The 14,338-nt window shown below is 34.4% G+C and overlaps 1 protein-coding gene across 1 annotated transcript; it reads right to left on the bottom strand.

Annotated features, from left to right (window-relative positions):
- Positions 1-870: 870 nt before the first annotated feature.
- Positions 871-13,973, bottom strand: LOC107567433 (interleukin-1 receptor-like 2). Its single transcript, XM_016253107.1, has 11 exons — positions 13,822-13,973; positions 13,309-13,405; positions 9,886-10,111; positions 9,070-9,232; positions 7,755-7,914; positions 7,159-7,215; positions 5,754-5,868; positions 5,505-5,644; positions 5,262-5,402; positions 3,777-3,935; positions 871-2,020 (listed from the first exon to the last, which is right to left on the bottom strand). Exons 1-11 carry the CDS (start codon positions 13,822-13,824, stop codon positions 1,584-1,586), a joined length of 1,698 nt encoding a protein of 565 aa, XP_016108593.1. The 5' UTR covers positions 13,825-13,973; the 3' UTR covers positions 871-1,583.
- Positions 13,974-14,338: the final 365 nt, after the last annotated feature.

The raw sequence follows: 14,338 nt of genomic DNA, 5'->3' as shown, positions 1-14,338 counted from the left end.
CTAACTGATTTAACATTTTGATATCATGATTTAACATTTCGCTAACATGTTTTAGTATGCTTTAGTATGTTGCTAACATGTTAACAGCATGATTTAACAAATTGTTAGCATGAATTAGCATGTTGCGAACATATTTTAACACTTTGCTAGTACGTTTTAGCATGTTGCTAACATGATTTAACATGTATGTTTTAATATGTTGCTAATACCTTGGTAACATGTTTTAGTTTGCTTTAGTATGTTTCTAACATGATTTAACACATTGCTAACATGTTTTAACATGTTGATAGCACGATTTAACGTGTTGTTAGCATGATTTAACAAGTTGCTAACATTTAACACATTGTAAGCATGAATTACCCTATACATATCTACATGAATTAACATGCTGCTAGTATGTTTTAACATGATGCTAGCATGAATTAGCACGTTGCTAGCATGTTTTAACATTTTGCTAGCATGAATTAGCACATTGCTAACATGTTTTAACATTGCTTACAGCTTAAATAGTAGATCAGTATATCTGTTTCTTTGTAATTAATTGTGAAATTTACTAGAAATTTCTGAGTGAAAATTGTTTCTATACTAGGTTTTTTTCAGTGTATGATATTTAATAATTTATGAGTGATTTATGACATAAAGCAGGTTTTCACTGATTTATGTCATAAAAGCATTTGTCACAAGATTTTTTTTAAATTATGTTTATTGTTCTTCTCTAAAAAGGTTTAACAATAACTGCCACTTGTAAAAGCTCGCTATATTTATTCTTATATAAAAAACTTAAGAAAAATATGAATGATAATAATTAATAACAAATGAGAAAAAAATGAAAAGTAAACAAACAAATAAAAAGAGTAGAAACTCCTGGCTTAACTGTAAACACAAAATACTCAAATGCATATGCACTAGTTTAACATGCTGCATTAAAAAAAGTATATAAAAATAATGGAGGTAAAAACAGAGTTCCACTGAAAAAACAAGCAAATTCTATGTACTTCTATATACATATCAGTTCATTTGACCTGCATTGTTAACTTGCATCACCTGTCTTTTTTTGTTGTTGTTTTTTCTTCACAGTTACTAGATACTTGGCAAAGTTTCTTCACACAAATGCAACAAAACTTCTCTACCCAAGTACACACACTCATGCATTGCAAGCTCGCATACTAAGGGGCCGTTCACACAGAACACATCTTTGCATTTAAATATGCGAGAGGCAGCGCTCAGGAATAGTGCTTAAAAAAGCACAACTTGCCAACTTCCTACTGTAAACAAAATCTTGCAACACTTGCCCCGCCTCCCGGGTCTTCTGATTGGTCCACTGCTTTGGAACTGACATTGATGAGCGGCGCTGCATGGCGCTGAAAGGTTTAAATTATTTTCACTTGACACGGCGTCTTAAAAACGCGGCACTCATGTGTGAGACGCGAGCATAACGGTCTAGCACACTGGAATAGAAAAACACATTCTTTGTGAACGGCCCCTCAGTATGCATTCTTGTGTTTCTCGCAGCACACTTGACTTGTGTAATCAATACACATTCATAACGAGTTCATGTACTTGTGTAGAGTGTCAAAGAGATCTCAAAGCACCGTCAGCTCTTGGTTCTTCCGCCGCTTCGCTGGAGGCATTCGATAGCGCATGTATTTCCAGAAGCTTCTGTTCCCCCGATCACTGGCGTTCTGCCTCCATTTGAGGATGCCTTTAGTGCGGCTGATGTATTGCAAAGATTCGGGCAGCAGAGCCTCTTCAACCCCGTCCTCCACCTGCACCAGGATGACTTTCAGACCCTGCTTCACTAAAGCATCATAGAGACCCACCCGCTGCTCGTAAGCGGCCCATATTTGGTCAAAGGAAGTGGTTGTTTCTTTCAATTGCACATCATGGTCTGATATGGGGAGTTTATCTGGTAAAAGGCTCTTGGTGGTGTCGGTTTGAGGCGACACACAGCTCTGTGATGTAAGAACAATGATCAGCCTTCTACTTCGGCTCATTCTGTCAGCAATGACTTCATGCACCGCTAAAAAAGAGTGTCGATTAAAGTTAGTTTTTAAGTATGGCTGTGTTACATTAAACACTCAAGAATTAATCCATTTGGATTAGACCAGGGTAATCATAGTTAACTAAAAAAATTATTTTTTTAAATAAAAATAAAATAAACATTAACTGAAATAAAATATAAATGTTTTGTTTTTAATTCAGCTAGTTGCCATTTTAATTAAGATAATTAATTACAACTTCTCAATTTAATTTATTTTTACTTGATGTACTACATTAACTAAAACATATATGAATATAAACTATATATATATACCGGTATATATATATATAAATATATGGGTCAAAGACATTAAGATGTCCGAATCAAAAGAAATGTACAAAAGTGATTTTATGTCCATAGAAAGCACATGAAATGTAAGTAAAGTGTCTATTTTTAAGGTTTCAAATAAGTTTTTGGAGAATAAAATGTTAAGATTTGGTTGAAATAATGTTACATTGTCATTCAGTGTAACACAATATTTATGTAAAAATTCAAACAACATGCTTATTTTGACGTGTACATATTAAAATATTTATAAAAGAATAAGGGAGCATATTAAATTGTATTGTGTTTTAAATTCTTACTGACAAATGGGCAAAACCTAGGATAGTGGCAAATTTAAAAATTTTTAAATGACAACTAATTAGTATTTGGGGTGAAAGTAATTAGTCTTTTAATATGTCATAAACTGATTTTTGTTGTAAATATGCCTGACAAGAAGGTTACACTGAATGACATTTTAATGCGTCTCTTCTGTAAATCAGGGGAAAAATGTATGATATTTATTTTTTGCTCGGAATTTATTTTTTTACATTTTTTGGGGAAAAACAACAACAATTTAAAGCAGTATTACACTTATTGTTTTTATGCTTAAACCCTTATTCGTCTTTGACCCATATATATATATATATATATATATATATATATATATATAAATAAAAATGATAAAAACACAACAAAATTACTAAAACTTTAAAATGAAAAAATAAAAAACTATAATATTAATAACAATATTAATAGGAAAACTATAATATTATATCAATGATGCTAAAATAACACTGGATTACACAGTTTTAACAAACAATGTGATGCATATTTTTCAGTCATACATAAATGCAACATATGCACTCAAAACAATGGTAAGTTTTAATAACAATTTGCATCTATTTGATTTTATTAATATCATGTTTTCAAAGTGCATTTATTAAAATCATCATAAATCTGTTCATCGTGAAAAAATGTATATATTCAGTTCAAAAGTATGAACGCGGTTAAAATATGATTAGCTGTGCTGTGGAACAAGCAATATTTAGTTAAAATTTCTGAGGTTGAAACAATTGGTTTTATTGATGATAAATATATAAAGCTAGTTATTGTGTATTTTAAACACATTCATTTTATTAGTACTCTTACAGAAATGTGCCCTCTTTCATTTCTGTATGACTGACAAATATGCATCAAATTAAGACTATTTGATTGTTAAAAATGTGTAATCCAAATGCATGGACATTTTATATGCAATTCAGATACATTGATTTTAAATGAAGAATTTTTTGAGTGTTATGCTGCAGAGACATTTAATTTTGTAAAAATTTTTTTTTTACGTGTTTACATTTTTCTGCAATTTTTAAAATCAAGAATTTTCAGTTATTTAATTCAAACATGCATTGGTTATTTGAACAGGTTTTTGTGTCATTAGAGCTGTGGTGGTGTGATCATGTGACAGGATGTTTACCTTCCCCGGGAAGTTCATCACGGCCACTGATAAAGAGTTTGTAACCATAAAGATCCTCCAGCATCGCCGGAAGGAAATCCAAGGCAAACGTCATCGCAGAAGATGAGCTGTGCTGATCACCATGAAGGTAACTCACATACGCATCGTACAACTTGCCATCTTAAATAAAGCATGAGAATAATAATAAACACTTACAAAAATAAAATATGTGCGCCTGGAGCACAAAAGCAGTGTTAAGTCGCTGGGGGATATTTGTAGCAATAGCCAACAATACATTGTATGGGTCAAAATTATAGATTTTTCTTTTATGCCAAAAATCATATTAAGTAAAGATCATGTTCCATGAATATATTTAGTACATTTCCTACCGTAAATATATAAAAACTTCATTTTTGATTAGTAATATGCATTGCTAAGAACTTCATTTGGACAACTTTAAAGATGATTTTCTCAATATTTCGATTTTTTTTGCACCCCAGATTTTCAAATACTTGTATCTCGGCCAAATATTGTCCTATCCTAACAAATTTATTCAGCTTTCAGGTGATGTATAAATCTCAATTTCGAAAAATTGACCCTTATGGCTGGTTTTGTGGTCCAGGGTCACATATAACAATACAAATATAACAGTAAAATCACAATGTAATTATTTTAATTACAAAATAAAATAAAATAAATCAATTATTTTATGTAATCATGAAAATAAATACTGATACTCAAACAGTGATATGCTGTTTTTGTCACCTGTTGATTGTGCACTGATTATTATTATTTTATTTTTAATTTTAAGGTCAAATATGACTTGGACATGTTTAGGCAATGTTTCCAAGATTTAATAATAAAATAATAATAATAATAACAACAATATTTGTAATTGGTTTGTTGACAAAATCATCACAATATTGCCACAAAATCATGCAGGTTTGCAGTCAGTATTCTACTCTATATCTTCTTTAATGTGATGATTTTGTAAAGAATGACAAATATTTATTAAAGCTGGGAAACATTGGCCAAACATGTCCAAGTCATATTTTACCACAAAAAATAACTTTTTCTTTCTTTCTTTCTTTCTGTCTCTCTCTCTCTCTCACTCTCTTTCTTTCTTTCTGTCTTTCTTTCTCCACAAGCTTATTTTAGGAGCATTAAGATTTTGGCATTGAATTTTCAGTTCATTTCATTATATATTTATTTAAAATGTGCATAACTGTCATTGAAACAATATCACAATGCAAAAAAAAAAACACACACAAAAAATAGGACTAAATAATAATAAAAAGAATACATAAGTAATTATATAAATATTTACTAATGTAAATATTATAATAATATTTCATATTAAAAATGATTAAATATTAATGTTTCTTCTTTTCATTTTGTGTTTACTTAAAACTAAAGCATGGTCATCAAGGTCAATCTACAGCATCTCTAAAAGCATCTCTACAGAGCAGAGTCAATAAAATAAGTGAATCTGAGATAAAGACATACCGCTGCTTACGGCAGCAGACGAGCAAACAGTTCTGTAAGCCAGAACCAGATCGACTCTAAAGAGAAACACCACGGCACACAGTAATATGAGCAGAGCCACCAGACCAAGACCGATCCAGTAATAACGCTCATTCTGACTCGCTGGAGAGACAAGTAAGAAGAAGAAAGAAGACAAGAAAGCAGGTTAGAAAAGAGCAGACATAAACAATAATATACAAGAGTAAAAGATAAACTAGAGCCCACCTGGAATAAGAAAGACTTTTCCAAAATCTGAACCTGCTGGGTGTTGAACCGCACAGGTGAAGTTAGTGTAGAAATATTCTTCTGTGACTTCTGTGATGTATAAAACAGACAGCAGGTACTCCCGATCGCCCTCTTTCACGCTGATAAAATGAGGTTAGTCAGTGGTTAGTCACATCATTTATAAAACACTCGCTCTCTTTATATATAAAATATTCATGCATAAAGAGCAAACGTTTCTTTTGTCCTTACATGCTTACATTGAAGGTCGGATCAAGAGATTCAGAGTCACTAGACCAGTAAATAAAAGTTTCTCCATTGTCGTTCTTCCCAACGAGAGCTTTGCACTTAAGTGTGCAACTTTCACCTGTGATGACATGAATGTTATTGCACTTGTACATCAGGTTCAATCAGAATTGAAATTCCAATTCATTTCTTGAACTGAAAAAAGGAAAGGGAAAAGGACGTGACGTGTGGCCAAGCATGGTGTCCCATACTCAGAATTTGTGCTCTGCATTTCACCCATCCAAGTGCACTCACACAGCAGTGAGTAGTGAACACACACACACACACACACACACACACACACACCCGGAGCAGTTGGGGGTTCGGTGCCTTGCTCAAGGGTCTCACCTCAGTCGTGGTATTGCCTGCCTTAAAGGACTAATTAACCCAAAAATGAAAATTTACTCAGCCTCAGGCCATCCAAAATGTAAATAAGGTTGATTTGTTTCATCAGATTTAGAGAAATGTAGCATTGCATCAGTGTCTCAGCAATGGATGCTCTGCAGTGAATGGGTGCCGTCAGAATGAGAGTCCAAACAGCTGATAAAAACATCACAATAATCCACAAGTAATCCATCAGTTAACATCTGGAGAAGACAAAAGCTGAAACAAATCCAGCATTAAGACGTTTTAACTTTAAACGGTTTCTAAAATACGGGTCCATAATCCATAATATAAAATTCTTTATGGATTCTTTATATTTAAAACAAATTCTAAATATTAATAAAATAAAATAAAACAAAAGTATTAAAATTAAAAGAACTTGATTTTTTATATAAAAAACTAAAACGGACATATATATATATATATATGTATCATTCCATCATTTGCTCAGCAATGAGCAAAACAAATATATATAAAACAACTAAGAAAAATAGGTAAATTGGGAGGAAAAAAACTACAACTGAAAATATAAGAATGAAAACTGAAAATATAATATTAAAGGCTAATTCAAAATAATAATAATAATCACACTTCCTCCAGTGAAAAGTGTTCTGGTCTGAATCAGGAGAGAAATCTGCACAGATCAAGCAGCGTTTACAAGCCAAAACAGCTCCAAACAAATATGTGGCTGTGGATTATTGTGATGTTTTTATCAGCTGTTTGGACTCTCATTCTGACGGCACCCATTCACTGCAGAGCATCCATTGGAGAGCAAGTGATGCAATGCTACATTTCTCCAAATCTGTTCCCATGAAGAAACAAACTCATCCTAATCTTAGATGGCCTGAGGATAAGTAAATTGTTAGCAAATTTTAATTTTGGGTGAACAATTCCTATAAAACACATAAGAACTAACACCAATGCACATATAGAGCAGCAGAAGAGCTTGGATGACAGAAGTTAAAATATCATCCTCATCATCACTCACCAAGTGTTACTTTTTGTGTTTCTTGCTTTGGGTAGATGATTTCAGGCTTTGTCACCACTGGTAATGAAACACACATTTATCACATTAACGATCAAACCACAGAAAAACTCTCAATCTGAACATTTTCACTTCAGCTCTATACTGCCATCTATTGGTCCAATGTCGATATTAATAAAGCATTTATCTTTTTAAACCATATCTTTATTGCAAAATTATACAGACTTGCAAAACGCAATATTTATTTCAAGTGTCTTTATAGTGCTAAAATGTAGTTCATTAGATGTTTTCCTCAATGGAATCCAAGCAGTGTGCTTTTACTATAATTGAGATACTTGTAGTTTTTATTAATATTTTTAATTTATTATATTTTCTGTTTTCATTCTAAGTACAGTTAAAGTCTTAATAATTTTGTGGTGTGGTTTTGCAATTTGTATACGTTTTGTTTTATGTCTGTAGGCCTATAGTATGTATTCATTTTTATTCCAGTTTTACATATTTTAGAACATCAAGTTAAACTGAATAAAAATCAAATCTACTAGCTGAAATGAAATATAGTGGCCCTATAGGGTCCTTTCAGATTTTGAATAGTCATATACCATAATCTGAAGAGTGGCTGTAGATTTCTGTAGTCTGGGCAGCAGAGTAATTTTTCCCTCCAAAAGTAAAGTTCACAAAGCACGTATACAGTCCAACCTTGTCCTGGGATCTGTTTATTGGGAAAACCTTACTGTTTGTCACATTGAGTGGGTGGCAGTTCTAAAGAGAGAGAGAAACAAACCTTTTAGCAGACAAAATAATTACAGTGTACAAGTACAAACATGCACAGATTTGGGAGTGACTATGTTTAAATATGAAAGTGAATGCGTTAAGTTACAATTGCATGGATGTAAGGAACTCCCAAACCCACAATGCTTGACATATGAATGATGACTTCAGCAATGTTTTGGTGTCTTGCAGAACGAAAACTTTTTATGAAAGCAATTTTAACCACAGTAGAAGCTTTAAAAGGAGTTGTTCACCGAAAAATAAAAACTTAAATTCTGAAACTGAAAATTCAGATACTCACACTCAGATCATCCAAGATTAGGATGAGTTTGTTTCTTCATCAGATTTGGAGAAATGTAGCATTGCATCAGTGTCTCAGCAATGGATGCTCTGCAGTGAATGGGTGCCGTCAGAATGAGAGTCCAAACAGCTGATAAAAACATCACAATAATCCACAAATAATATCCACACCACTCCAATCCATCAGTTACCATCTGGAGAAGACAAAACTGTGTGTTTGTAAGAAACCAATCCATCAGACTTCAATCATTTAACTTCAGACTGTCTTAAATACGAGTTCATAATCCATAATAACGCTTCCTCCAGTGAAAAAGTCCATCTCCTGTTGTCTCTCACATCAAAATCCACACACATATTTGTTTAGAGCTGTTTAAACTGTGCTTGATCTGTGCAGATTTCTCTCCTGATTCACACCAGAACACTGACTCACTGGAGGAAGCGTTATTATGGATTATGAACTCGTATTTTAGCTGGAAGCAATGGTTTGAAGTTAAAACAATCTTACAAACACAGCTTTTGTCTTCTCCAGATGTTAACTGATGGACTGTGGATTACTTGTGGATTATTGTGATGTTTTTATCAGCTGTTTGGACTCTCATTCTGACGGCACCCATTCACTGCAGAGGATCCATTGCTGAGACACTGATGCAATGCTACATTTCTCCAAATCTGATGAAGAAACAAACTCATCCTAATCTTGGATGGTCTGAGAGCGAGTAAACTTTCGGCAATTCTTAATTTTTGGGTGAACTACAGCTTTAAAGTCAGTTGAATTTGATTATTTTTCAGCATGCTGGTCTTGTGCAGTAGTTGTTTGGTTCAGTTCTGTTTACGCTCATGTCTTACGTTTCTCCACGTCACTTGAGCTTGAGGGTCTATCTCAAAGATGTGAGGAAGGAAACAAGACAGTTCCTTTGTGCTTGTTACTTCGTCTTTTCTGTTCACATGGGGGCATGTTTTATTCTCAACGCAGACCTCAAATATTGTTTCCCAGGTTTCATTGCCTTTTCTGCCATATAGAACAACATTTGTGATGAAAGACCGGCAAAGAGGGAATATTGAACACAAAACATATAATGCAAAGGTGGTTTTCGTAAGATTTAGCTTGAAACATTTATGTATAATGCATTAAAGGTATTCATGTATGTTGTAATACAGTATATATTTTCATAAAAATAACTAATGATGAAATGCATTATAATATTTGAGTAGTTCTGAAATTGGTTCTTTGTCGTGTGTTTTAATGCATTATATTTGCTCAAAGTGTAACAATGAATAGATAAGTATTATAACTGTGATTACAACTAGCAATGAGATCATGCAATGTATTACAACTACAACCGTTTAAACATATGACCATCTGAACTTAAAACGTCAATGCACAGAGAAATCATTGACAACATTAGAAATAAGGGGAGGACATTTGTTTTGAACTACAGAATCCTGATCATTTTGGTCATTTCATTTCAGACTTGTGAATGCTAAGAGAGTGTTTTAGTGTTAAATAATTTGATTCCATTTTGAATGACCAAATTAGCATTTTCAACATGTAAGTGGACTAAAACAACGATACCTGAAAATGATTGTGATTAAACAAGTTCTTCAGTGTTCAGAACATATGTTTCAAAACTAAATCAGCAACTCTGAGAACTGCATCAGTACCTGCTGAGACAAGAGTAGGATCCGCTGTGGGAGAGGTCAGCAGGTAGAAACCAGAGCTCGTTGATGTTAATGTTTATTCCGTTGATATTATCCAGACTCCGACTGGGAACAAGGCTCCAGCTCACACTCACATTCTGCATTTCACTCTCTTCGTTGCACTCAATCCTAAATGCAAGACCAGCACTGATGACATATGACCTGCGATTTATGATGTGCATCTGACTCCCTTGAAGAGAAAAAAATTAAAATAATTTTTGTTAGTATGGGACTAATTACCTGTTTAAAGACAACAACTCTAATTGTGGTTGTTTTTTCAAATTTAGGTAAACCGGGTTAGAGAAAAAGAGAGACAATTACAAAAACAATTAGTTAGAGATCTTTCATAAAAAGCAGCCAATTTTTAACCAGATGATTAGGACGGAGACATCCGATGACCAAACTACATCGGAATTCGCGAACTAAAAAATCAAGTGAGCCCGGGCCGATTTGTGTTCACAATGCACGTTTTTAGCGAACTGTAGGCCTACTCAGACCACCTGCCGAGATATGGCAAGCCGTTTTGACTTTTATTCCTTCACAGTATATGAATTCTTGATATCAACAATTCAATTTTCACTAACTTTTAATTGGACTAGTAACAATGACTATTTTTGATATCAAGAATTACATTTCCACTAGTAAAAATGTTAATTCTTGATATCAACAATTAACCCTCTAAGCGCCAAAGTCGCAAAATTGCGACAAGACGTCATACTTAATAAAATAGACTGTGGTTCCTAATATGGTGTAATATCACATTTGTATTCCCTACCACTAGATGGCAGACATGTAGTACTTCGATTCTAGACCAAAATGACGTCACATTCCTATTCAAAGTGTTCGGGGAAATAGCAGAGCAAGTGAGCTATCGTGTCATTGATGCGAAAGCAGTTCAGTTCAGAGCGTCTGAGTAAATTGAGATTTGTGAGAGAAAATTGTACCGTGAGGATGTGTTGCAAATGTTATTCGCCGATTCTGACTCTGAAGGGGAATATTTGTCTTTTGGAAATGACGATCGGTCGTCTAATAATCGCGCTTCTCCCGGTACATCTTTGCAGCGCAATGGTGCCGCCGTGCAAGGCGAGAGTGTTCACGAAGCACAAACAAGTGAGCATTTCGACCCTTTGCCCAACGGGGATGGGGGTGGCAGGGGAGAACGTGGTCGTAGTGTCCATAGGAGAGCTGTTGCTAGAGGTAGAGGCAGCAGGGGTAGGAGAAATAGGGCTGGAAGTAGCACTAGCTGCCCCAAAGAGGTGGTAGACGTGACCGTGCTGTGTGTGGGAGAGCCGGGAGACGTGGTAGAGGCAGCAGGGGTGATCTGGATCTAAATAGGGCTGGAAATAGCGATGACAATGGTGGCTGGGTTTATTTGAGAAATTAAGTGTATCAGGACTGGATCAAACGCTTTGATGAGCCTGTTGGTAATTTAGTACATTCTCCTGTTTTATTGTTGGTTTCCTCTTTTCTGATCATTTGGAATGAGGATAAAAAGACAGAAAAACAACAACATGCAAATAAGTTCAAACATCCATTCAATATCTATTATTTCCTGAACATTATGATGACTCTGACTCTGATGACGTCATAATATGCAAATTAGACGAGTATATTTACACCCCACATAAACTTTCGGTCATGCCCAACATTTTTCTAATTTACAGTAGATCTCTATCTTTAAGCCCTTTCAAGCCACAAGCTTTTGAAATCTTGATGTCAAAATCCAGCATTTTCCCCAAAAATCCCTGGCGCCTAAAGGGTTACATTTTCACTAGTTAAAATGCCAATTCTTGATATCAGGAATTACATTTCAACTAGTAAAAACTATAATTCTTGATATCTGTAATTGTATTTTCACTAGTTAAATGTCACCATAGGCTGCCATTCAAATTCAATTGTTGATATCAAGAATTGATTTCTTAATAGTTGAAATTCCAATTTCACGTATCAGAAATACAATCCTTATTAGTACAAACCTTTATTTTTGATATCAGTAATCACATGGTTACTATAGTACAGACCTCTATTCTTGAAATCAACACTTTAATTGTCACTAGTGACAATGTTAATTTCTGATATCATGAATGTGATTGTTACTAAAACAAAAGTCATTTTAGATATCAGAAATGACCCTCCCAATTGTTGATATCATAGATACATGTTCAGATATCAGAACTGAATATTGTCACTAGTGGCAATTAAATTGTTGATATCAAGAATAGCCATTTGCACTAGTAACCACATGATTACTGATATCAAAAATAAAGGTTTTTACTAATAAGAATTGTATTTCTGATATGTGAAATTGGAATTTTTTAACTATAAGAAATCAATTCTTGATATCAACAACTGAATTTGAATGGTGTCCTATGGTGACATTTAACTAGTGAAAATACAATTACAGATATCAAGAATTATAGTTTTTAGTTGAAATGTAATTCCTGATATCAAGAATTAGTATTTTAACTAGTGAAAATTGAATTGTTGATATCAAGAATGAACATTTTTACTAGTGGAAATGTAATTCTTAATATCAAAAATATCCATTGTTACTAGTAAAAATCCAATTCCTGATATCAAGAATTAACATTTCAACTAGTGAAACTTGAATTGTTGATATCAAGAATTCATATCCCGTGAAGGAATAAATGTGAAAACGGCTTGCCATACCAGTGTCTGTTTAGCGAACTCAACCTTTGTAGCTTCTGAAACCGCTTTGAAAGAAAAAAGAGAATATCTTCTGACCTTATTTTTAACCCATGTAAGCATTTTTATTCTGCGGTGGTGGTTTTGAAAAGTTCAGTAACCGCAGCTGAGGATAAGCTTTTTAGTTCAGTATGTGAATGGTGAACCGGTGAAGTTTTTAACACATTGGCCTGTGTAACAACAGCAAATGAAACTTTGATATCTTCATAATCTTTGCTAAGAATAGCTAACATAGCCTACACTCTAAAAAAATGCTGGGTTAAATACAACCCAGTGCTGGGTAAAATAGGGACAAACCCAGCAATCGGGTTGTTTTGACCCAGCGGTTGGGCTAAATGTTTAACCCAACCTTCTGGGTAGTAACCCAACTGTTGGGTCAAAACAACCCAATTGCTGGGTTTGTCCCTATTTTACCCAGCACTGGGTTGTATTTAACCCAGCATTTTTTAGAGAGTATTTACCTAATCTGAGTCACTGCATTTCAAGAACGCACTGAAAGAAAAAACTATTTTGCATGATACTTAAAATAAGAAAAACTTGGCTCTTTATTTTCACATTTGAAAAAGCATCACCTTTATTCTTTATTCTTTCCCGTTGTTTGCACCACAATAAACACTAGATGAATTCAACACGACAATGGACAAACCCCACCTAATCAGCGACGTGAAAATGAACTCTTACCTGCAATCCAAAGTGCTGAGAGTAAAATCCATTGAAAATAGAACGAGCTCATCTCGGGTTTTCGTGACAGCAGGTCTGGCAGGTTTAAAACGCGTTCCTGGAAACGACATTAAAAACCTTAACTCCTGTTTTTCATCATAAGCTATAAGAGAGCGTCAAACAAAAACGCACCCACAGACTTCATCCCTCGTGACAGATCGGGATACGAAACAAGCACAAAAACAACCAGCTATCATATTTCCCGTTTTCATAGAGAGACATGACAAAGCAAGGTTGCGAATCAGTCGGCACGCAACCATTTCTGTGCAAGTACAACTTTTTGAGGTTATGAAAATAATCATAAACTTAAAACTCATGCTCAAATGACCTTTTATCGGGTATTCCACACAGAAATGTTGTGGGAAGTTGTTAATAATGGTCCTTCAAGCATGCACGACGGGTTTCCCCCAAAAAACTGGTTGCGTGGAACAAATCTTGAGTTATAATATTAAAGAAAAGAATATGTTTGCTTACCATGACTGAAAGTAATACAGCAATGGAAAAAATAACTCAAATGCGGTGACTACATTAGCAGAAGAGCGGGCGTGTCTTGCCTCGTGTAGATGGTCATGCAGAAGGAACTGGCTTTCAAAACTTCTGTAGCGCCTTCTCGGAATTTCCTTAAATGAGACAGTAAAAATACACTGCACTTCTTGAGCAAACTGCGGTTTTGTCACGATGCCACCCGTGGAGGGAACAGCATACCACCCACCAGCCTACGCGACTTGATTTCAGTCACCAGCGGATATGCATGAATGTCCCCATCATACACTCTCAGAAAAAAAGTCACAAAAGCTGTCATTGGGACAGTAACACTGATATATATTTAAATGTATTTTTTATTTTTTTTATATTTAAACTAAACTTAAGCAGTCAAAACTAACAAAAGAGCAACAATATATAAGTGCAAATGAAAAGTCTTAGAAAACTGTGAGATATTGCACTGGTATAGCTACAGGAACGCCCTTTCACAATTTTGTATCACTCCGCG

This window comes from Sinocyclocheilus grahami, unplaced genomic scaffold (genome assembly GCF_001515645.1).
Source record: "Sinocyclocheilus grahami isolate Dianchi unplaced genomic scaffold, SAMN03320097.WGS_v1.1 scaffold1158.1, whole genome shotgun sequence".
NCBI lineage: Eukaryota > Metazoa > Chordata > Actinopteri > Cypriniformes > Cyprinidae > Sinocyclocheilus > Sinocyclocheilus grahami.
This window is presented reverse-complemented; position numbering and strand designations above follow the sequence as displayed.

What these genes read in the sequence shown, in the direction of transcription:
- LOC107567433 (XM_016253107.1), bottom strand. An exon ending in AAAAGTCTTTCTTATTCCAG is followed by an intron (nt 5,403 to 5,504) that starts GTGGGCTCTAGT and finishes TTGTCTCTCCAG; the next exon opens with CGAGTCAGAATGAGCGTTAT. An exon ending in TGATGAACTTCCCGGGGAAG is followed by an intron (nt 2,021 to 3,776) that starts GTAAACATCCTG and finishes ACTCTTTTTTAG; the next exon opens with CGGTGCATGAAGTCATTGCT.